A 23320-nucleotide genomic window follows, 5' to 3' on the forward strand; every position below is an offset into this window, starting at 1 on the left:
CCTACTCTGCAAAATTCAATTTTCTACAGATATCCCTGGTGACGGATGTAGAACAAGGAATAGCGGCCTCAAGTTGCAGCAGCAGAAGTTTAGGGTAGAAATGTGGAAAAGCTCTTTCACCAGGAGGGTGGTAAAGCACTGGAACAGGCTGCCCAGAGAGGCGGCGGGCTCTCCATCCCTGGAGGTTTTTAAGACCCTGGTGGAGAAAGCCTCAGCTGGGATGATCTAGTTGGGGCTGGTCCTGCTTTGAGCAGAGGGCTAGACTCACTAGAGCAGTGTTTCTCAACCTCCGGGTCACAAGAATACTTGAAAGGGTCGCAAGCAAACTTGAAAAATGGATCAACAAACTTTAAACACAGATTCTCCTTTAAAGGAGAAAAACGTAGGAAACCATGGCTCTCCCCGTGCAGGGTGGCGGAGTCCCAGCCTGCAAGGAGTGATTGGGGCCCCCCGCCCCACACACTGGCGCCTGGGGGGCAGCAGGTCAGGAACGAGGGGCACGGGCTGGCTGTTGATGTTTACAAATAGGTCCTGGTGCAAAAAAAAACAAGGTTGAGAACTGCTGCACTAGATGACCTCCTGAGGTCCCTTCCAACCCTAATTTTCTATGATTGGAAAGTTTTCTTTCGCAAAAACTTCTTTCAATTGCAGAGGCTGTAGATGGGTGGCTTAAAAAAATCCTACCATATGGGGGAGGGGGGGCGGGAATCATCTACTACAGTATTGTAGTTCCGTGCAGGATACATTTATCCATGTCCTTGAGCCTTCGTTGGGAATGGTGGCATATGAATCTGATAAATAATTGCCTCAAGTGGAAACATAAATGCAATGGGATAAAGTTACAAGCAAAAACTGAGATAAATGTCTAGAAAACATTGAAGATGGTCTGAAGGACTAAGAAAAAGGTGTGGCAGTCTTTCAAGAAAACAAAATCCCATGCTAAAGCTGATGTAATTTGCCCTGACAATTTTATGAGACCCGGAATAGTGGTGTAACCATGACAGCCTAGGGAACAGGCAAAGAAAATTTGTTCAGCGACATCTTTTATTGGCCCAACTATATACATGGGAGAGATGTTAGACAGTCTTTCAGGGTCCTTTTTTAAGTCTGAGAAGGAAGCAGATACAGCCCAAGCTAACTACAAGGTAAAAAAATTAACTTATAATGATTTTATAACTTGATTTTTATAGAGTATGAATTTTATGACTGAGAACCAAGTATTCAGCTACAGCTGGATTTAGAAATGGCAAAGTTAATCATTCACTTTGCTATAAGGGCTAGATGCTACTGGACTTACTCAGCCTCAGATTAGACACATTTTAAAAATACTGTTATTTTGCTACTTTAGCTACATCTTAACTGCTGGCACTTTTACGGGACCTAGCTAAGGTGCATTAGCAGTGTCCAGCTGTAAAACACTACTGAAGACAAGAAAAAGTAGCTTCATTGCAGTCCAAGTCAAGCTTGGCTGACCTTGCCTAGCTATATGGCCTTGTTTTCAGTAGGTTTCTGCAGTGAGATTGCTCATTATCTTGCTGTAAGCATACCTCTTGGCAGTGACCATAGCTTTAGTCAAACTAATTCCATTTTATTTGAGGTGGGGGTTGGCAATCTTTTAAGGCTACAGGCTGGATTGAGCCAGTTCAGGTGGAACCCAGGTGCTGTCACTTTTCCCCAGGGCAGGGCAGGGCAGGGCAAGACTGGGTGCAGGGGAAAGGGATTGCTGAGGAAGCACCCCCTGTTTCCCCCCAACACCAATGCCACCAAAACCCCATGGCTCAGCAGGGGCCATGTTTTGCTTTAAGTTTTGATGCAAATTACTATCCCCTATTAGTGTCCTTTGCATGCAAAGCAGAAATCACAATACTTGTTTTCTGAGTGATTAAATGACCGATTGCAGGTTCTCTTTCTGGTATGTTTTCACTGCAGAGTTAAGTCACAGCCCATTTTTGCCCTAACTCCCCTCCCATCTGTGCATACAACTCTCTCTCACATATAATGATGTACTTTCAACCTGACTAACTGACCTAGCTGGGGCAGAAGAATAGAAGGTAGGTATTATTTTCACTTGGACTTGTTATTCACCAATCTCACAAGAATGAAGCCTAAACTGCTCAAATGCCACAGCCCTCTAATCCTTCCTGCAATTACCCATCATGTATCCAGAAGGACAAACAAATTCTTAAAATTCACTGGGGAAAAAGAAAAAAAAAACAGTAGAGCTCATCTTACTGAGCTGCACAAGGATATAAACTCAGAAGACCTAGTCAGTCTGCAGTCCCTTACACACATGTGGGCACACCCCCCCCCCACCCATGCGTGTTGCCCAGGGATTTGAGTATTGCATTACCTGCAGGCTAGGTTAACCCACCTACTCTTCAAGGAAACTCTGGAATTAGGAGCAATCTGTATGTCCCAAAGGCATAAAAAATTGTCAGTAAAGCCTGACATGGCCAGGAGAGGAAATAAATGGATTCCTTGGGGAACGAACAACAGTCAATATCACACTTAATGCACGTTATCTCTCAGACAATCAGTCGAAAAGGTAAACGATACCATATGGAGTGGCACACTTTATACTAACTATTCAAAGTTCTTCACTTCCTGTTAGAATAATTATTCAATTAGAATTGCCCATTTCTAACGTGATATTTGAGCTGGAGTTTATTTCTAGTAATTTGGACAAATGTCTCTTTGGCTGGAGATGCTTGGAAATTGCTACAGTCTCAATAGCCAACATCTGTGATCAGGAATTTGAAGTTATAATCCCCATCCCGGCTATGGCACCACTTACAAAACCATGCCCTGTAGCAGCAATGGAGAGTACTCCTTTAGTAATAACTCACATGGAAGTATCATCAATTCTACTCTGTACAACAACTGTGTATTGGAGTCTCTCTCCAGGAGCTGCTAGGTTTGTGAGCTCTTCAGATCTCTAGCCAAAGTTGTGTACCTTAGAGCACTGATTCTCAACCAGGGTGCTGAAGCACTGCAGGGTGCCATGAGATCTTTTTGAGGGTGCCACAGGGTGCCATGCAATATTAGAACTGCTAGGTGTGCAAAAACAACACAAGATTCACAAAATAAATCCAGAGATTTCAAATAGGAATCCAGTATCAAAACCATTCTGACCTGTTGTGGTATTTGAGTTCTTTGCAACAGAAGAATTGCTTTATTATTTCTCCATAGTCAAGAAAACAAATGAAAGCTAAGAGATGGGATTTTCCAAGGGGTGCCCCACTGATGTGGAGCTTAGAAAGTTAGACCCTCTTTTTTTTCTTTTTAACGGAAAATGAGGGGGGTGGGGAAAATAATCATTCCCAAAACTCATTTAGGTGGAAAGAGTTCTCTAAAATAACAAAAGTAGACATTACAGATAAATATTTATTTACCAGACACCAACAAAACTCTCTCAGACAGGTAAGTTCTCAATAATATTACCAAAGCTAACTTTGCTCACTTTTCAGGCAGACTGTTTCTTTTAAATCAATCCTGAGAAGTACCGTCATATTGAGACTTCTCTTCGTACTTGTTTAGTTTACAGATAAGATTCATCCGTTGACAATTCTCACTTCTTCAGTGGAACTCCTGGTGTCACTGCCTTTTTCTCGGTTGTTGCTACTGCAGAGTCCGAGCTGGGAAGGAGGAGAGACTAGGCTTCAGGAATCATTAACTCTTTTGGATATTAGCTGTTTTGGAGGTGTTTTCACTGCAGAGTTAAGGCAGATCCCATTGCTGTCCTCCCATTCGCACATATAACTCGCTCAGAGCTACTGATAAGGCAGAGGTTTTAAGGAATCCAGCTCCAGCCCTAATCATGCTGATTTCTCAAGAGAAGATGCACAGAGGCATTTATTCAGCATTCTATTACTAGCACCTGTGTGCTTCCTTGTAGTACTCCACACTAATTTTCAACCAAGTTTGACACTGCTTAGCTAGCAAAGTCACAGCCAGATCTTGTATGGTCGTAGGTCATAAGATAAATAGGACCTACCTGCCAGCTTGAGCACCTGATGCAAGGATTTTCTGTGGTGACATAACAACAATTGGAGGATAGGTCTCTCTGCGTCCATCCCGGGTACAGTAGTAGTTATCTGCAAATTTGTGACTGGGACCCAAGGGAAGTTGAGGTGGTGGCTGAGTTCTAAGAAGACAGTTTAAAAAACTTCAAAGCATACAAGATATTAAGCAAAAAACAGATTCTTACTATTACTGCATCACTACTAATACTCAGAACTAGAAACCTGACTTTAGAGCACCTTTTAATGAAACTAAAGGCTCACAGAGCACAGCGAGATATTCTGGACTTCTGAAATACAGAGGGGCTCTCAGCACCCATGCTCCAAGGTCTATGGAGTGTGTTAAAAAGATTCAGTATTGCTCAGCTGCAAATTAGTAAAAAAGGATATGTAGAGAGAGCTCGTGGCCTGGCACTGGGCTACACTAACACACCCACAGGAAGAACTAGGATGCTCTAAAGAGACAGAGTTTCTGGTTGTAACTGTGTTGGTCTAAGGACATAGACAGGCAAGGTTCTTTGGGTAGATGTGATTCCTTGTATTAGACCAGCTGAGTAGTTGGAAAAAGTTCTTAGCAAGCTTTTGGGCGCAGTCACCCATCTTCAGGCACAGGAAGTCTCTGCTGTTCTGAGACTCCAATGAGAGAAAAGTGTGGCCGGATTGTCAGTGATAATGTAAATAGGTAGAAAATCGAAAGACAAAAGGTGAAGCAGAGGGTGGGGAAGAGAGCAGGGGGAAAAACGCTAAGGGGAGACATTACAGTGATAGAATACAAGGTAGAAAAGAGGCTAATCAGTTAAAAAGAAAATAGTTGGAGATCAGGAAAACAGGAATGAGACAAACTACAAGTGTGAGAGGATGTAGTGAAAATATAAATAGGGAAGAAGGAGAAACAAGGTAAAGTGGGGGGGAGAGGAGGCAGGGGAAAAACAGGCCAAATGGAAACATTACAGTGGTATTAATACAAGATTCACAGATTGTAAGGCTGGAAGGGACCTCAGATCATTGGGTCCAGCCCCCTGCACCAGGCAGGAAAAGTGACAGGTGGGGTCAGGTGACCCCAGCAAGGTGACTGTTGAGTCTCCTCTTGAAGATATCCAGGGTAGGTGATTGCATGACCTCTAGAGGGAGTTTATTCCAGTCTGGACAGCCTGACTGTGAAGAAGCATTTCACAATCTTGAGCCTGAAATGGTCTTCCAGGAGTTTGTGGCCATTACTCCTGGTTCTCCCCAAGGGCGCCCTGGTGAACAGCTGTTCATTGAGCCCCTGATGTACTCCCCTGACGTAGCATTACACTGCTACCAAGTCCCCTCTCAGCCTTCTCTTTTTCAGGCTGAAGAGTCCCAGGTCCCTCAGCCTTTTTGCGTTCGGCTTGCTGTGCAAGACTCTAATCATACAGGTGGCCCTTCTCTTGACTCTCAAGTTTTACCACGTCCTTGTTCTGCGCCCAGAACTGGATGCAGTACTGCTGCTGCGGTCTCACTGGTGCCGAGTACAGTGGAAGAATCACCTCATTGGTCTTGCTGGAGATTCATCAATCGATGCATGCCAGAGTATTATCTGTCCTGCTGACAACAGAGTTGCACTGCCGCACATTCATACTGTGGTCACTTATAACCCCCAGGTCTCTTTCATCTGTGGTGTTGGTCAGATTGGTGTTTCCAAGCCTGCAGGTGTGCGAGGGATTGTTCGTCCCCTGGTGGAGCACTTTACGTTTCTCAAGGTTGAACTTCATTTAGTTCTGACTTGCCTAACCTGCCAGCCTCTTTAGTTTCATAGTTGGTAGGGTTGGAAGGGACCTGAGCAGATCATCACGTCCGACCCCCTGCCATGGCAGGAAAGAGTACTGGGGTCAAATGACCCCGGTAAGATGTTCATCTAGCCTTCTCTTAAAGACCCCCAGGGTAGGAGCGAGCACCACTTCTCTTGGAAGTTGGTTCCAGGTCCTAGCCGCCCTGACAGTGAAGTAGTGCCTCCTGATGTCTAGTCTGAATCTACCCTCTGCTAGCTTGTGACCATTATTTCTAGTCATGACCATTATTTCTAGTCACTCCTGGTAGTGCTCGGGGGAACAGGGACTCCCTCAACTCCTGCTGGTTACCTCTGACTAGTTTCTAAACGGCCACTAGATCCCCCGTCAGCCTTCTCTTGTGGAGGCTGAACAGGTTCAGGTCCTGTAGCCTCTCTTCATAGGGTCTGCCCTGCTGACCCCTGATCATGCGGGTGGCCCTCCTCTGGACCCTCTCCATGCTGTCCACATCCCTCCTGAAGTGCAGAGCCCAGAACTGGATGCAGTACTCCAACTGTGGCCTGACCAGCATTGCATAGAGGGGGAGGATCACCTCCTTGGACCTGTTTGAGATGCATCTGTGGACGCATGACAAGGAACGGTTGGCCTTCCTGACCGTGTCGCCACACTGTCAGCCCATGTTCATTTTGGCATCAATAATGACTCCAAGATCCTTTCCTGCCTCTGCACTGACGAGAAGGGATTTCCCCAGCCTGTAGGTATGCTGCTGGTTCCCCCCCCCCCCGTGCAGCACCTTGCACTTGTCAGTGTTGAAACCCATCCTGTTCTCGTCCGCCCACCCCTCCCTGTAGCCTGTCTAAGTCCGATTGCAGTCTATTCCTCCCTTCTAGCGTGCCCACTTCCCCCACATCTTAGTGTCATCTGCAAATTTGAACAGGGTGCTTTTTACCCCCTCGTCCAAGTCGCTGAGGAAGATATTGAATAGTGCAGACCTGAGGACCGAGCCCTGGGGGACTCCACTGCCCACATCCCTCCAGGTTGAATAGGACCCATCCACCACCACTCTGGGTGCAGCCCTCCAGCCAGTTAGCGACCCATTTGACTGTGTAGGTGTCGACGCCACAGTCCCCTAGTTTTTAATGAGAATGGGGTGAGAGACAGTGTCAAAGGCCTTCCTAAAGTCCAGAAAGACTACGTCCACTGCTACCCGTGTCTAAGGATTGTGTGACCTGGTCGTAGAAGGCCACCAGGTTGGTCTGACAGGACCTGCCTCGAATGAACCCACTGGCCCTCTTCCAGTCCTCAGGGACCTCTCCGGAGCACCACGAGTTTTGGGACAGTTTCACCAGGCGACGACTTGGGCCAGCTCCTTCCGCACCCGCAGACGGAGTTCATCCGGTCCTGCTCACTTATATATGTCTACTTTTTTTAATTGATCACACATCAGTTCTTCGGCAACAGTAAGAAGGCGGCCACGTCTACCCTGCTCATTCTGTACCCTATCTAGCATGATTTTCCCTGGGGCTTGTTGAAACACAGAGGCAAAGCTATCATTCAGGAGTTCAGTTTTCTCCTGGGTACCGGTACCTAGCTGTCTTGAGTTGCTGCGCAGCGGCCCCACACTCCCATTTGCTCTCTTGTTCCCTGCATACCTAACGTCCCCATGTACCTACCCAATGTCTCCCTTTAGCTGGTTTTCCCTCCTGCTCTCTTCCCCCTCCCCGTCCCCTGTCTGCGTCACCTCTTGTCTTGCTAATTTCCACCAATTTACATCCTCCCTGACATCCTGCCAAGACCTCAGCATCTCTCCTCCCTTGGAGATCTCAGACCAGCAGAGACTCCCGTGCCTGACAGGGCAGCTGCACCCCAAAGCTGGACAAGACCTTGCTACTCAGCTGGGCTGACAAGACATCACATCCGCCCAGAAAACCCGAGACGGGGCTGTCTCGGCTCCGCCCGCGGGCGCTGGGGGTGGCGGCGGGCGGAAGACACCGCCGGCTGCCCCGGCCCGGCCCGGCCCGGCGGGACGCACCTCCTGGAGATCTCCGTGTAGCGGAGGTTGAGCTTGGTCTGCAGGTCCCGCTGCAAAGCAAGGGGACAGCGTCTCAGGCGGGGCCGCGCCCAGACCCCCCCACCCCGGGCCGCCGCCGCTGCCCCGCCCCGCTCACCCCCAACAGCCAGTTGCGGATCCAGCGGATGATGGGGGTGGCGGACACCATCTTGGGCGCGGTGCAGGCTGGGAAGCAGGAGGCCGGCGCGGTGCAGGGCGAGAGGCGCGCGGTGCATGCCGGGCCCGGCCTATATAAGCGCGCGCGGGGAGCGCCCGCCCTCTCCCAATTGCTGCCGCCGCCATCATGGATACGAGTCGCGTGCAGCCCATCAAGCTCGCCCGGGTGCGGGGCCGGCGGGTGCGGGGCCGGGGCGGCCGGGGGGGGGGCACTCACTCACTGACGCGTGTGTGTGTCCGCAGGTGACCAAGGTGCTGGGCCGGACCGGCTCGCAGGGCCAGTGCACGCAGGTGAGCGCCGGGGGTGCCGGCCCGGCGGGGGGAGCAGGGCGGCGGGCGGGCGGGCGGGGGCCTCCGGCCTCCCCGCGCCGCAGGAGCCGCCGCAAGCCCGCCCCGCGCTCGGGGTTTCCCTTCAGGCAGAGCCGCTTTCGGGAAATGCACTTGAATCCCGGCGGCCGGGCTTTTGTTTGAATCGTTATGGCTGGGCCTGAGCGCTGCGTCGTCTCTGCGTGGTTGAGGGACCTCCTTCCTCCGTTCCTGACCTCCTTTCTCTGGAGGGATCCATTGTTTTATTTTACTTTGACTTCCCCGTTCCTTACTTTTTAAGGGGAGGCGCTGAGACTTGACGGCTGGCATTGGGGGCGCACCGACGGGCTTTCTCGGCCAATACCGATAGCCGACGATGATTACCCAGCCACGGCAACTAATGCACTATTTCTAAATATTGGTTATTGGATCAGCAAGACATCTTAAATTTCTGACATAAGCCTCTTATCGTTGGTTTTGTGTTTATAATACACACGCGCACGCCTCCTCTGCTCCAGCCCTCGGCGAGGAAGGCAGTGACCCCTTGCTCCCACGCACGCACGCCGCTGCCTTGCTCGCTCGCTCGCGGCTCCTACGCGCAGCCGCGCTCCCCGCGGTGCTGGTGTCCCTGGCGAGCAGGGCAACCCTCGCGTGGACAGCGGTGCTGGGTGTGTTTGGAGCCCCAGAGCACACGGCTGCCTCGCCACAGCCAGCGGGCCCTGCACAGCCCAGCTGCCACGGCCACCAGGGAGAAGCCACTTTCGCACAGCACCTGGTGCCCAGAGAAGCGAAGTGTCCCTTGCATGGTGCCTTACCCCACCTGTGTGCAATCCAACCCATCTGTGGCCACCCCAGCGCTCGGGCCCCTGCTGTGTGCACAGCAGGACCCAGGAACCGTCCCTTTGGTCACTTTGTTGCTGAGCGTGGGGCTCTGTGACTACTCCCTGACACCCTTCCCCCTCCCACTGCTTGCTGCGGTGGCCTCTGGCGGATGGTGGGGCACAGGGACAGGAGTACACTCATCGGGATGCTCCTGGCCTGCGGCCGTAAATATCAGCTATAATGACCAAAAAAGCCAATAGCCGCTAACATCACTTCTTTTATTGGTGTCGACCCGATAGCCAACCATTGTATCAGTGCACCTCTAGTTGCCATGAATAGCGGGTTTGTTAGGAGTAGGATGTAGTGATCTGGAGCAGCAGTTTCAGAGGGTGAGTGGTATGGTGAAGTACACTTGTTTAGACTTTTCTGTTGGGTCACTGGTAGGTTCGTGTTGAATTTATGGATGACACCAGCCGATCCATTATCCGGAACGTGAAAGGACCCGTCCGCGAGGGGGATGTCCTAACGCTGCTGGAATCCGAACGTGAAGCAAGGAGGTTGCGTTGATCAGCATGGTAACTCATTTATTTCACTTTCAGGTTTTAAAGAGATCTTTTTGCATGATCTTCATTTGAGCCTCTTAAGCACAGAGCTGGGGTATCTGCCTGGACTGTAGAGCAGTGATTCTTAACCAGGGTGCTGTGACATCTTGGGGTGCCATGAGATCCTTTAAAGCAGTGGTTCTCGACCTTTTTTGTACCAGGATCCATTTGTCAATATTGATGGCCAGTCCCAACCCATTGTGTGGGGCATGGTGGGGTGTATGGGGGGGGGGCCCTGAGCATCCCCTTGCAGGTTGAAACACCTGACAGTCTGCAAGGGAAAAGCCAGGGTTTCCCATACTTTTCTTTAAGGGAGAATCCATTTTTTTTTTTTAAGTTCATATATTCGGATGACCCACTTTATTGGATCGCGTCCCATAGGCTGAGGTCCCTAAACACACTGCTTTAAAGGATGCCTCAAGGTGTGAGGACATGAGCAGATAAGCATAGGCTCAGGCTTGTCCCTGTGTGGATCATCCCCTCCTCTTACTGCCTCGTCCTTTCTGCAAGGAAATAAGCACTGTAGCGCATACATTTTAGTTTCTGAAATTGTGCCACCACTCAGTTCACGAAAGTCCAGGGAGGGCTTCCTTGAGACCCGCTGATTTAGAGTGATCTGTGGTTATGTGAGACCCTGACTGAAGGTTAGGGATCTTAACTCTGAATCTGAGTCTTATATGGAAAAACAAGTATAGAATGTAAGGTTTGACATTTAGGCCTTGGCAACTTGGATGAGTGTTCAGCATAGAATTATTTTTGGTAAACTAGCTATTCCTGCATCAGAAAATAAGATTTTAATATTGCCATGACTTTTTCCATGGGCTGACCTACATTACAAATATTTCCTGTTTGGGCTTAGTAGCAAAGAATTAAATTAGCAGTCATGAGAATGACCACGACTCTTTTTCAGAGTATACCAAGTGAAAAGTTTTGGTTTAGTTTGGAAAAGTTTAGCATCTGACTGTCTTAACTGCTGTTTAGACACAGTAATATTGTCTAGTGAGTGAATTTGATGTTTGCCTCTGCATGGCTGAGCACAGTGGTTTAGTTTTGTTTTACACACTTTGCCTAGAGATGCTCTGCAGTCTTTCACTGCTATTTTCAAGGCAAGAGTTTGGGAAACAAAACACAGGTTTTGATTTCAAATCCAATCGTGTCAAGCATTCAGTCCAAGCTGAAATTCAGGTCCAAAGCCATAGTAATTTACATAGTATACAGATGTCTTTGGACTGACTCTTCTAGAAATAACCTTATCTATGTAAAATAGTCTAGTCTTGGGAGGCAGGCCCTGGCCTCTGCTGGTGAGGTGGGGGCCAGTGGGTGGAAGCTGTCCTGCCTACCCAGGGTCTGTGGGACCAAGCTCTATTTCCCCAGTGCTGCCAGGTACACTGGGTGGAAGCAGCACTGCCTCCCTGACCACCCAGCACTGAATGGTGTCCAGCTGGGACCTGCCTCATGGTGCCAGATTGGAGATGGGGCTGCTTCTGCCCAGTGTCCTCCACAGTACCTGGCAGATGCAGTCCAGCCCTGCAGACCCTGGACTCCTGTTGCTGCTCATGTGCCAGCTCTGCTGCGGAAAGTGAGTGCGTGTGGCCCTCAACAACTTGCCAAAACTCATGAAGTGGCCCTCCAGCCCAAATAATTGCCTACCCCTGGGTTAGGCAGTTAGTACTTCTGAAAATGGCTCAGAATATTTCCATTGATAAAGTGCAGCTCATCTTTAGTTGTATATGTGGTCCTGAAGTTTGAGGCTCCACTAGAAACCTATGATGATTATAGGCAAACAGGTAAGGTGCTAATTCCTACTAGTTACACTGCATAAGCTGCAGTATCACCAATAATATTTTCAAGCTCTCTCTCACTGGGTAGGAGTAAAATGACATGCTTTAGTTGCTTTTCTAGTATTTTATTGCCTTGGAAATGGTTTCCTGATGCATATATGAGATTAACTAAAATATGCATGATTTATTTCAGATGACTAATCCTGGTGCATCTACCTTTCATTCTACACGGCTGTAATGAAGTAGCAGTGAACATCTGTGCTGCCAGACGTGCATGAAGAGGGGCATTGCATTTCAGTGACTAAAATAAAGGATTTTTTTTTTCCAGTACCACATTGCCTTTTTCATGTAAGATAAGATGTGTGTACTTCTGCTGGCTTCATTGGCCAGAATAATTCCAGGGAGAAAGCACTGAGCTATTAAGTTCCTTACTTTGATTTAAAAGTTGTTAAAACTGCTTGTAACTGAAGGATTTTGTATCGTTCTGCAAGCAAGTGCATGCCTGTACTTCAGAGAGCTGAAAAGTATTTGGTACATCTTAGGTCCTGGAGAGACAAATGAGAACGTACAAGAACAACCACTTGGTGGATCATATTGTAGGTCTGTCATACCCAGGATCCTGTCTCATAGACACTGGTAGAATGACAAGGGTGTGACCCTTCCCACTTGCAGCCTCCAGCATTTAGGGTCTAGGAAGTTCTGATTCAGAAGCTGTACCCCTAACTCCTGTGTTCAATGGCTACTGATGCACCTTTCCTCTAAGAATTTGTCTGATCCCTTTTTGAATCTGGAAAAAATGGCCCACTCCTAATGTGCATCAATTTTTTTTGTATTACAATGTATATTGCACTGCAATTGGGAATGGAGAGATGAATGGCTAGCCTAGGATTGCTTGCATACTATGTATATGTTGCTCTGTCCTACTGGGGAGTGGGGAGCATTTGCCTCTTGCAGCTGGCTACTTTGGGATGGATATGAATAGAAGGAACTTTATTGTACTGTACAATATCCTTCATATTGGCAGACTTCTGTATAACTTGTCCATAATTTTGTCTGAGCCTCATTCCTATACTACCCCTGAAGGTAATTATGCTTGTATAAACATTTCCTTTCCCCATGGACTGTAGTGTTATCTTGAGCACAAGGTAGTGAAGCCAGGGCCCATAACTGATGTGTGAAAGTCCTATGCTTGAAGGGACAGGCCTTTCATTCTCATAAATAAATTAGGAGGCTGTGACAGATATTTACATGGTCTGGTGGGTGACAAATTGGCTTGGTGGTCACACCCAGAGTGGTAGATGGGTTGGTATCTACCTGGAAGAATGTGGGTAGTGGGGTCCCACAGCGTTTGGTCCTTAGACCTGTGCTCTTCAATATGTTCATCAGTGACTTGCATGTGGATGTGAAGTGTACACTGTCCAAGTTTGTGGATGATACTAAATTGTGGGGTGGAGTGCACACTCCAGGGGGTAGGGAACAATTGCAGGCAGACCTGGACAGGTTAGAAAAGTGTGTAGTACACAATAGGATGCAATACACAAAGGACAAGTACAGAGTGCTGCACCTAGGGTGCAAAAATATTTCGCACACCTGGCTGGGAAGTGACCCTCTCAGCAGCACAGAAGCAGAAAGGGATCTCAGTCCTAGTGGACTCCAAGATGAACATGAGTCAGTGTGATGAAATCATCAGCAAAGTTAACTGTACTTTACCGGGGGTTTAGGTTGTAGCCATGTTGGTCTAAGGATATAGGCAGACAAGGTTCCTTGGGTGAATTTGGTATCTTTTATTAGACCAACCCAAATAGTTGGAGAATAGTTATTAAGCAAGCTTTTGGGTTCAAAAACCCTTCGTCAGGCTAAGGATGCTGCAGCAGTTGCTGCGTGCTCTTCCTGGATGGAATGAAAAGTAAACAAGCCAGGGGCTTGCCCTCCTCTGGACCCCCTCAAGTCTATCAACATCCTTCCTGAAGTGCAGCGCCCAAAACTGGACGCAGTACTCCAACTGCAGTCTGACCAATGCTGCATAGAGGGGAAGTATCACCTTTTCATTCCATCCAGGAAGAGCATGCAGCAACTGCTGCAGCGTCCTTAGCCTGACGAAGGGTTTTTGAACCCGAAAGCTTGCTTAATAACTATTCTCCAACCATTTGGGTTTGTCTAATAAAAGATACCAAATTCACCCAAGGAACCTTGTCTGCCTGTACTTTACCATGCATCAGCAGATGCGTGACAAATAGATCCAAGGAGGTGATACCTCCCCTCTATGCAGCATTGGTCAGACTGCAGTTGGAGTACTGCGTCCAGTTTTGGGCGCTGCACTTCAGGAAGGATGTTGATAGACTTGAGGGGGTCCAGAGGAGGGCTACTCATATGGTTAGGGGCTTACAGGACAAGCCCTACAAGGAGAGACTAAGGGACTTGGACCTCTTCAGCCTCGGCAAGAGAAGGCTGAGAGGTGATTCTGTGGCTGCCTACAAATTCATTACGGGGACACTGCAAGGGAGCGGAGATGCCCTGTTCGCTATAGGGTGCCTCTTGGGGCAATAAGGAACAATGGTCACAAACTGACAGCAGATTTAGGCTAGATATCAGGAAAAACTTCCTGGTAAGGGTGGCCAATATTTGGAATGGGCTTTCAAGGGAGGTGGTGCTGTCCCCTACCTTGGGGATCTTTAAGAGAAGGCTGGATAGGCATCTGGCTGAGCTCATCTGACCCCAATGCTCTTTCCTGCCTAGGCAGGGGGTCGGACTCGATGATCTGTTGAGGTCCCTTCTGACCCTAGCATCTATGAATCTATGGCACAAGAGACTGTTTTGTACAATATGGACCAGGACACTCATCAAACTGCCTTCCTCAATGTAACTTCCCAGAAGCTGAAATGCTTCAGTCAGTGCTTAGTAACCTTAGAGGAAAACAAATGTGTAGACGAGGACAGGGGACTGCTCATGGTAATGCTACTTAAATATTTAATTTTAGATTTTATTTATATTTTTAAAAATAAACATCAATATTAAAATACCGATTGACAAATAAACCAGCAAACTAAGGCATTCTAATATGAAGTACATATAAAGCAAGTGTAAGCAGATAGGTTTTACTAGACTTGCTGTGAGCATCCTACATGGACTTCAGTGCGTAGCTGAAATGGGTTTGCTGCGGTGATAGCAGTTTTGCCCATAGCAAACTTAACAGAATAGCAATTCTTAAATTCTCTACTATGGCTCAGGTGAGGTCTATGCTAAAAAAGACCTGGGAGGGAGTGAAGAATTTGTTCCACAGTGGTAACATAGAACAGGCAGTGTTTACAAATGCAGCCATAAGCTTTCAGGTGCTCTTGGAGCTACAGCACAAGCATTTGCTAGCCCCAGAGCTGCTGTGCAGGTTCTCTCATGCTCTTTGCTAGTTACTGATCAGTGCCCCCTCCCAGTACAGTGATGACTGCTCTCCAACACACAGGCTTTTTTTATTTTGTTACCAACTAGTTTGATTTTTGTAGTCTAGGGGGAGGTCCCTTTATGTGTTAGTGAAACCTCAGAGTGAGCTCCCTAGTCATACACGCTGCAAGGTAAGTGTTCTACAATGCTTTTCATGTGGGGAAACCCTGAAGAGCTGCTTAGTAGGCCTGTGCGAAGCGGCTAGTATCTGATTTGGGTTCGGATTTGGCCCATTTGGGGGATAGTGATTTGATTTGGCTGAATCTGATTTAGCCAGGCCCATCCCATCCTGGCAATGGCTGCCCCACCGGCCCAGCTCTGGGCACTTGTTAAAAAAAAGCCCCGGTGCTCACCGGGTGCTGCCTCCCACTGGACCATGCTGCATAGGGGGCTCTGCATGAGCCCCACCATGGTTGCCCTGCCTGGGCCAGCTCTGGCCCTTTAAGAAAAAAAATGAGAAAAGGGCCTGGAGCTGACTCTGGCAGGGGCAGCCCTGGGGGGGGGTCCTCTCCCCCAGTCCCCCCTCCTCCGCCCTTATTTTAAATTGATTTGATTTGGATTTGGAGATTCAGCCACCAAATCAGGCCGAATCGCCACCAAATCGAATCACCACCCGAAACTTCGCGCAGCCCTACTGCTTAGTGACAGACGGCTCTAAGCAGGCTCCCTCGGAGTCAGAGGGCACATCCCAATGCGTGCACACATGCAGTTTGCGGCACCTTAAACCCATCTGAGGTGCTGTAAACTGCATGTGGCATACATACAACCATTTGCTGCACTGTTAATTTGCAGCATGGCAAGTTTGGGGCAGGGTTTGACACCAGGAGATTCCCCATGTCAACCTGCTGCTAAAAAAGGCGCAGAGATTGGAGTCTGGTCACTGCTGCCCCAAAAGGCCCTCAGGACCCCAGGTAAGGCTGCTGGGGCCAGCACAGGTGCTGGCCCCAGCCTCCCCTACCCCCTGGATAATTTGCCCTGCACCATCCCCATGTGCAAGGGCATGCACAGGGGCACAAATTTGTGCTGCTGTTATTTTTGCCAATGGCAAGCTTCTGCCTGTGGGGAGACACCCATAGACTGCAAGCTCATCCCTCAGACCAAGGGATGGGTTTCTCTGGATTGTGAATGCAAAGTTGCAGATGAGATGTGCAACCACGAAATGCAACAGCCGCTGCTTGGGGAGGTTGAATGAAAGCTCCAGGAAAGAGCTTGGTTTATCAGAAGGGTTTGGTGCCTTCACCAGTAAAAGAAACAAGGGTTAGATAGAGCAAGGAGGATGGGGAGACTCTAGGACTGCTTGCCCTCTTTTCTTTAGGCAGGTCTGGCTGAGCGCACCTTGCTAGAACAGTCTGGCTCAGCCACTTCCTGGTTCAGGGATCCTAGTCCCAGGCCATTGTCCCACTTGAAGTACCTGTGAAGTGTACAAGATAAAATGTGCTAACACACCTTCCCCCAGCCAACCTCCAGTGCTATGTATGCTTGTAAGATAATAGCAGCTCATTCAAGTTAACTGCCAAACATCCAGGGATAAGCCTGTCAGGCTTTGTGCTCTCCCTGGCCACTGAGAAGCAATGCAGCTCAGAAGTGCTATGTAGGTAAAGGGCTGTGTCACTCCTCTTCTGAACCAGGGACTGCTCAGATCAGTCAGAACGACCTCAGATGAGAGGCCTGTTTACAGCCTTCTAGGTTAACTGAGCACTAATATTTGAAAGTTCTTCATTGAAGTGTCCAGCAAATCCCCTTCTTTATATCCATCCCCTTGGTCAGACCTCATTCCTCTTCCCACATGACTTTGGCTGCCTGTTTGGTTGCTACTTCTGATTTTTGCTTTCCAACGTAACAGCTCCACCTGTTTCTACCACCTTACTCCCTCGGCAGAAGTCAGGAAGGTGTTCAAAGAGCAAGATGGGGAGGAGTTCATGAACTATACCAGCTTTCAATGTTAATGGCTGTGAAGCTAGAGAGGGGCAAAGCAGTCAAGGTTTGAAAGGTAATCTCCCTCTCCAACTCCTACAGCAGAGAGGGATCCATTCTCAAGCAGGGAAGGTACTGAAGCTCCAAAAGACATGGCTGGCTAGTTTAAGTGATTTCACAGCAATCTGGTTGGCCATTTCTCTCTCTTCCTTATCCTGAGGATCTCGCCTCACTCCTACAGCAAAAAGAAAAGTTATTTATCCTGTCTGACTAATTAAATTAACTGCCTGCCCAAATTCTTTTTTGACTAAACTTTTTCATGAAGCATGTGTGCATCTTTCAGAAAACTGGATTTTGGTGAGAAACTGCACAGTAGAAAGCCAGAGCACTTCTCCTTAGTGATGCTCACACGGTGCCTGATGGAAGCTGTAGCTCTGTCCCATTCTCCTCTATAAGCTGGGCTCCTGACTTGGAGAATACCTCGGGGGAGACAATCTCCACCCCAGACCCCAAGAGCAGAGCACAGTGCACTATGGAAGATACAGTCTTACCAGGCATTTCTGGCTGGAAAAGGAGGTGATCACAAGAAATCCAAACTCCAACTCCCATGTGAACTGCAGCTGCATTTCGACAGCTATTTTTGGCCCAATTGTACTCCAACTCCTATCAAGGAATTTAATTTTTTTTCTGTGGAAAATTCAGACCCGGATGGCTTCCCACTCCTCCTCTGTTTACAGGGACAAAAGACCCTTGTTGGCCAACTCATTACAGAGTACTCCTGGGTATGCTCTGTAAGGGAACATACCCTCTGCAGCTTCAAGGGTAGGTAGGGGCTGGGAAGAGAAGAGATGCTAGAAGCGATCTGTATCTGTATCTCTTTGCTGCAAGCAATTTCACTCTACAAGCAGATGCCTTGTTACTTTATGGGATGCTGCTGGCTCACGCAAGCTGTTTCTTTTCAGTAGAGGAGAGTTCACTGAAGTGGAGGGCCGACCCCCTGTCATATTTGGCAGGAATGAAAACACTTGTGGGACTTTAGGGGTAATTTAATATATGGACGTAATGAACTGGGCTTGAGCTCTTGGATGGAATATGAATATGGTGGAGGTTCTGATCCCAGGCGGTGAGACATGCATGTCCGGTGAAGCTAGGCTCCCTGGTTGGGAGGGCTGATCTAATGCTGCTTCCTTGGGATGGTAGGGCTCTTCCCCTGCTGCAGACACAAAGAGAAGAAGATTCACTAAACTTCTACATGAAACCAAGACCTTTCACAAAAAAGAAGGGAGATTCCAGCCTAGTTAAGGGATTTGAACACTCATCTTAGCTGAGTGCCTAGATCACCAGGGTACTTGTTATTCTGGAGTCTAAGTGAAAGGTCCACCTCAATCCCAGAAAAGGTTATTGCATGAATGCTTTTGTCCAAGCCTGTACTCTTCTGTAAAGACTACCATCAGTTTTGATAAGTCAGTATTTTTCAATTTAAAAATATTTTGTCAAAAAAAAACCCAACAAAAAAAAAAAAAATCCAACAAACCAAACTGGCCCTTGTGCCAAACGCCGAGCAACATCAACCTGCAATCAATTCACCTTCCTTATGCATATGGTGTTGCATTAGGCTCTGCTGAAAACTGGGAGGGTGTTTGCGCACACAGCTCCCTGGGCTGGCACAAACCCTTATTTCTCCCAGCAGACTAATGCCATCTCTGATCAAACAAAGACATCTGCTTCTAACTCAAAAGCTTGGGGAACATGTGTACAGGCAAACCCACACCTTCTGTCATCTGCTGAGGTTCCTCTAACAGCTAGTATATTCCCCAGGTACACTTTCTGTCCTGCCAGCAGAGCCGATGAGGTGGAGCCGGGCAGCTCTGGCAAGAGCTGTGTGGAGCTATCAGAACCTGCATGGGGATGCACATGCTTTGGCAGCTTAATGTAGAAGCTCCTGTCTGCAAGCAGAAGCCCTGCAGTGTAGATGAAACCATTGCAGGACATTGTTACTGGGGTAACAGTGAAAAATGTCTTTTCCAAATTAACCCTCTTTTAGGTCTGAAATGCTCCCATTTGACACACACTGTAGAATGGACAGCTGGAGCACATGGGGGAAATCCCCTATTTTGCTCTCCCCCTTCACAATTACTAATAAAGTTAATACAGGGAAGTCTCTTCCTCAGCTAGAGCAGGTTGGTCCCCACAAAACCTTTCCAGGAACTCTGCCAGGCTCTGGTTTAAGTGATTCCAAGGCTGGGGCTTTCTCTGCTCCCTTTGGAAGCTCTACTCTGACCCCCAACAGGAAATATTGGCTTGTCTCGTTCCTAATTTCTCCCCTGGCCAGTTCTATCTGGTTCTCTCTCATTATTCCTTTCCAAGCCTAGCCTGAGCCATCCCTCCTTTTGACAAACTGGCAGAATAAAGCCAATCTCATCTTCCTTCCACTCCCCATACTGTTGTGCCAGGTTGTCACGAGCGTTCTGGTATGAAGAGAGCCTGTGCTGGGACTTGCATTGACATACCTCCTGCACAGACGGCCAAAGAGTTCAGCAACCAATTTTGTTTTGGGGTTTTTTTAAGCCAGACAAGGAAATCTGTGGCTTTCAGCAGGTCCCAATGGGCAAAGTGACCTGTCTCTTGTGCAGCCTCTGGAAGAATCTGAATGTGGCAAAAGATGCAATTGTTTTCACTGGGGCAGCACGAGGTTACTCACGGGAGACTGTGCCTTTGAGCTGTTGAGGTGGGCGTACATTAACACTGCAATGTTGCTGTGCCCGGCCTCCAGTGCAATTGCTACTGCATTGTTACCATCCTAGGAAATAAAAGAAAGAGGTTCAGGAGACACCCGAGCTTTCAGAGTAGGTCACCTGGTGCAACTGTCAGCAAAGCAGGTTTAATTAATGCAATCCCATCTTCTTGCAACTAGTCTGAGCTCTTTAAGCCCATGAGTAAGTATCACACACCACTTGGGCTATGACACTGAGAACATTACTTAAGTTTTTGGGGAGTATCTAAAGGGACAGAATAGAAGTGATAAGCTTATACACAGCTTATAGACTCTGTTCTTTTACAGAGACGGTCAGGACAGATCCACTTTTCACCTCCCCTCTTACTGGCTGTGAAGTGCAGATGGAAAAGACACTGGATGATGCCTGCCAGCCACATTCCTTCTGCCTCCACACAGCTGTTGGCTTCATCCAGGCCATTCTCCCTTGTCAATGGCTTTTTGTCTGAAGGGGTTTGTGTTTTGATGGACATTGGAAACACACATTTGGAAATGTCATTTTGAATACATGCAAATCAAGGGTGTGTGCTGTGCACTATTTCTAGCTCAGAAAATTCCACTTAGCCAATCAGGCAGCAGAAATAATTTAATGGGCAGCCACAAATAAGGAACAATTCGTCCCAATCAATAGTTTGTGCAAATAAGGGGTCTGACCTTATCACCAAGAACAAACATATTCATAAAAATCCTGGTCTATTTGCAGATAATTTGCAGGGTGAAAATGCTCACATCTGTGCATCAAGGAAACCTTGGGTTTGCAAAGAGGGCCATGCTGAAGAGACTGGCACATGTAGCAAAGGACAGCAGTGGAGAAACCAAGATGCGCAGAGCAGGCAGCAGAGTGAGGGGTGAAAACAGTGTGGGGCTCAGAGGAGAGGGAATAGGAGAGGACAGACTGGAAAATACTGACAGTAAAACCAAAGAGCCTGAGAAAGTACAAGGGGGCTGTGTGCGTGAGCATATGAGAGGGCAGTAGGGGGCATGCACGATAGCATCTTTTATCAACAGCAGCTCTGTCAGGTAGAGAAGACTTTATGGGGGTGGGGGGCAGCAGCTCTGGAAACAGGGCAGAGAAGATGCAGGGAGAAGCTGCAGCCTCGGGCCAGAAGTGGCACTCACGTTATCCACAATGGAGAGGTCACAGGCCGGCTGTGCCAGGAGCAGTCTCACGGTTTCCACCCGCCCGTGCTCGCAGGCACACATCAGCGCCGTGGACCCTTCCTCATCCTGCAAGTTCACATCGGCACCGCAGGCCAGCAAGGCTTCCACCATCTCCTGCCTGCCGTGGCTGACAGCAAGCATTAGTGCCGTCTGACCAGCCTGGAACCGAGAGAAGAGAGAGGAGGCTACAAAGGGGACCTGGCACCTTCCAATCCAACAGGGAGAAGGCATGGCTGCTTCTGCCAGTGCAGAAGACTGCTCCAAGACAAATAGTTGTTCCAAGGACATAAGACAGGAAGGTCTAACAGAACAGCAGGGAGTGTTGGGGAGGGGACAGGCCCACTCAGCCAAGGCTGATGAATACCAAGGGAGAAGGACTCTTTCCACTCCTCTTCCAAAAGACCTGCTAGGCTCCACCTAGCTCATAAACCTGCTCATCTCCCCCCTTCTCCTCAGCTGAGTTCCCTCTTTGCCCCAGTGCACTGAAATGGAGCAGTGTTACATGGCAGGATATGTTAAAAACTGCCAGAAGCAGAGTCCAGGGGAGCTCTGTGCTGGACACATGCAGGGTCAGGCCAGCAGCCAGGCCCAGTATTTGTGGCCCTTTCAGTAACTCTGCAGTCCAGCTGTTTTGCCTGTAGTCTAGCCCTGTTCCCACAAACTCCTCTGGGAGGTAGGAATCCACATGGCAGGCCTGCAGTCAGCCCTCCTCCTGTCGGGAGATAGGGTGCAATTGGGTAAAAAAAAAAAAAAAGTAGGGACAGAAGCAGAGAAGGAACTCCTAAAGATAAGGCCTACAAACCAGAGGCAGGAGCAAAGCCACATGATATCGATAAACTGTCCCACAGGAGTAGTCCTTTTCAATACTTGTGGTTTGAGAAGCAGCCTGGGAGCTCCCTCAGGAGGAACTGGTTGGGGATTTGCAGTATCAGAGATGTGACTGTTCTGTGGTGAATGGCCCCAGAAATACCCACCTGGCTTGCTTTAGCATTGACATTCCCCATACTAAAGAGTCTCCTGACAACATTCATGTCTTCTTCATGCTCCACAGCTGCCAGAGCTGCCAGCATGAGGGCCGTGTATCCAGCTTTATTCTGGTGGTCAACGTTACAGACTCCTGCAGAAAGACAAGATGATTAGAGTGGCCCCAGCTGGCAGGACAGAGCACTGGGCACCCAGCCTTCCCGTGGGCCTCGTTCCCAAGCCAGGGAGCAGCTGCTGGCTAATGGCAAGTTGTGGGATCCAGCGGCAGGGACAGGAGTGACATAGCGAGGGACCGCTGCACACTGTATGCAATGCACCCAGGCTGGCACAGTAGAGCAAATCACGATGACCCAGCGGGGCAGATTTTGTTTACCAGCAGACAGGCAGGAGGGGACCAGACGATATCTGAGTGTGTAGCATGGAAGAGCTAGGCTGCTAGGAGGGGCTCATGGGACAAAGAGGAAGCCTGAGAGCAGAGAGGTGAGGCAGCTGCTGGCAAAGGAGCCAAATCCTGTGCTCCTCTCTCTTAGGTAGGACCTAAAAATGAATTTCCCCTCCTCAGGGCTTCAAGGGGCTCAACATGACTTGGCCACATGGTCAAAGCCATAAAGCTGGTGTCTTTGTTGCACTCACCAGTGTCCAGCAGCAGCCGCACGATCTGAAAGTTGGAGTGGGAGACACTGTAGTGGAGGGCCGTGTTGCCATTCCCGTCGGAGAGGTTGACGACATGGGTGAGCAGTGCTGGCGAGACTTCTGTGAAGGCCATGAGGTGGTTGGCAACCATCTCCGAGACAGAGGATTTCTGGCTGGACACTCGGAACCACTCCTGCAGAATGAGGCTACTGCTGGACAGCTGGGGAACAAAGAGGGCAGCGCTGAAGCCATCAAGTGCTTCTCTCTAGGGAAGCACGCTCCTTGGATGCAGCCCTTGAGCAGTCATGGCTTCCGCTGCTAAATCTCTCAGACCTGCTGGAAAGAGCTCCCCAGAGAATCTGTGGCCCAAGGCTGTGCCACATCCAGCCAAACCCTCCCACTGCAGCACGGTCAGCAGTGCAATTTATTGCACCTTTTACCCTCAGTTACCTGACACAGCCCCAGGCAGCACCAAGGTCAGGGGGCACTGCCTGTAGGATGGGCCAGCACTAAACCTTCTTGCCTTCTGTCAGCAGCCTTATGCAGCTGGGCTTAGGCATGGGTGCAGAGAAGCATGCGGAGAGGATGGTGTGCAGGGTAAGTCTGTGACAACACTTTACCTTCCCTGGACACTCCATTGCTGACCCAAGGATTGCTGTTCTCAGGCAGCAACATTTTAAAACCCAGTTTCAATAGGAAATCACATGTCCTTTCACAGCTGTGCATGTCCTTTGACAGCATCTGATGGTGTGAGCTTCAGCCCATGAATGCTTGTGCTCTATATATTTTATTTTGTTAGTCTACAGGGTGCAAATCTACCCTGCCAGATTTTAGACTAACATAGCTAACTACCTCTCTATGCATCTTGGGCTCTGGAAGAGAAGATAGGTCAGAGAGGAGCCTTAAGCTCAC

General features: G+C 48.8%; 3 protein-coding genes across 10 annotated transcripts in view; 1 reads left to right on the plus strand and 2 right to left on the minus strand.

The window, feature by feature from the left end:
- Positions 1–3366: 3366 nt before the first annotated feature.
- NDUFA7 (NADH:ubiquinone oxidoreductase subunit A7) lies at positions 3367–8046 on the minus strand. The gene is made up of 4 exons (XM_014599835.3): positions 7939–8046; positions 7803–7852; positions 3995–4144; positions 3367–3635 (listed from the first exon to the last, which is right to left on the minus strand). The coding sequence occupies exons 1-4, from the start codon at positions 7987–7989 to the stop codon at positions 3569–3571; spliced, it is 318 nt and encodes a 105-aa protein (XP_014455321.1). The 5' UTR covers positions 7990–8046; the 3' UTR covers positions 3367–3568.
- Positions 8047–8061: 15 nt separating this feature from the next.
- Positions 8062–11838, plus strand: RPS28 (ribosomal protein S28). Its single transcript, XM_014599836.3, has 4 exons — positions 8062–8163; positions 8241–8288; positions 9570–9700; positions 11702–11838. Exons 1-3 carry the CDS (start codon positions 8125–8127, stop codon positions 9690–9692), a joined length of 210 nt encoding a protein of 69 aa, XP_014455322.1. The 5' UTR covers positions 8062–8124; the 3' UTR covers positions 9693–9700; positions 11702–11838.
- Positions 11839–14467: 2629 nt separating this feature from the next.
- Positions 14468–23320, minus strand: part of KANK3 (KN motif and ankyrin repeat domains 3) — a 56659-nt gene continuing 47806 nt past the window's right edge. For 6 of the 8 annotated variants that reach the window (XM_059719580.1, XM_059719578.1, XM_059719583.1 and 3 more), the window contains exons 7-11: positions 22409–22628; positions 21766–21908; positions 20750–20950; positions 19559–19657; positions 18117–18818 (exon numbers count right to left, since the gene is read on the minus strand). In XM_059719580.1, the coding sequence (XP_059575563.1) occupies positions 18660–18818; positions 19559–19657; positions 20750–20950; positions 21766–21908; positions 22409–22628 (822 nt within the window). In that variant the 3' untranslated portion in view covers positions 18117–18659. Of the gene's footprint in view, positions 18071–18116; positions 18819–19558; positions 19658–20749; positions 20951–21765; positions 21909–22408; positions 22629–23320 lie in introns of those variants that run through there. The other 2 variants (XM_014599858.3, XM_014599855.3) reach the window with 2 other exon arrangements.

Source organism: Alligator mississippiensis, chromosome 16 (genome assembly GCF_030867095.1).
Source record: "Alligator mississippiensis isolate rAllMis1 chromosome 16, rAllMis1, whole genome shotgun sequence".
Classification (NCBI taxonomy): Eukaryota; Metazoa; Chordata; order Crocodylia; family Alligatoridae; genus Alligator; species Alligator mississippiensis.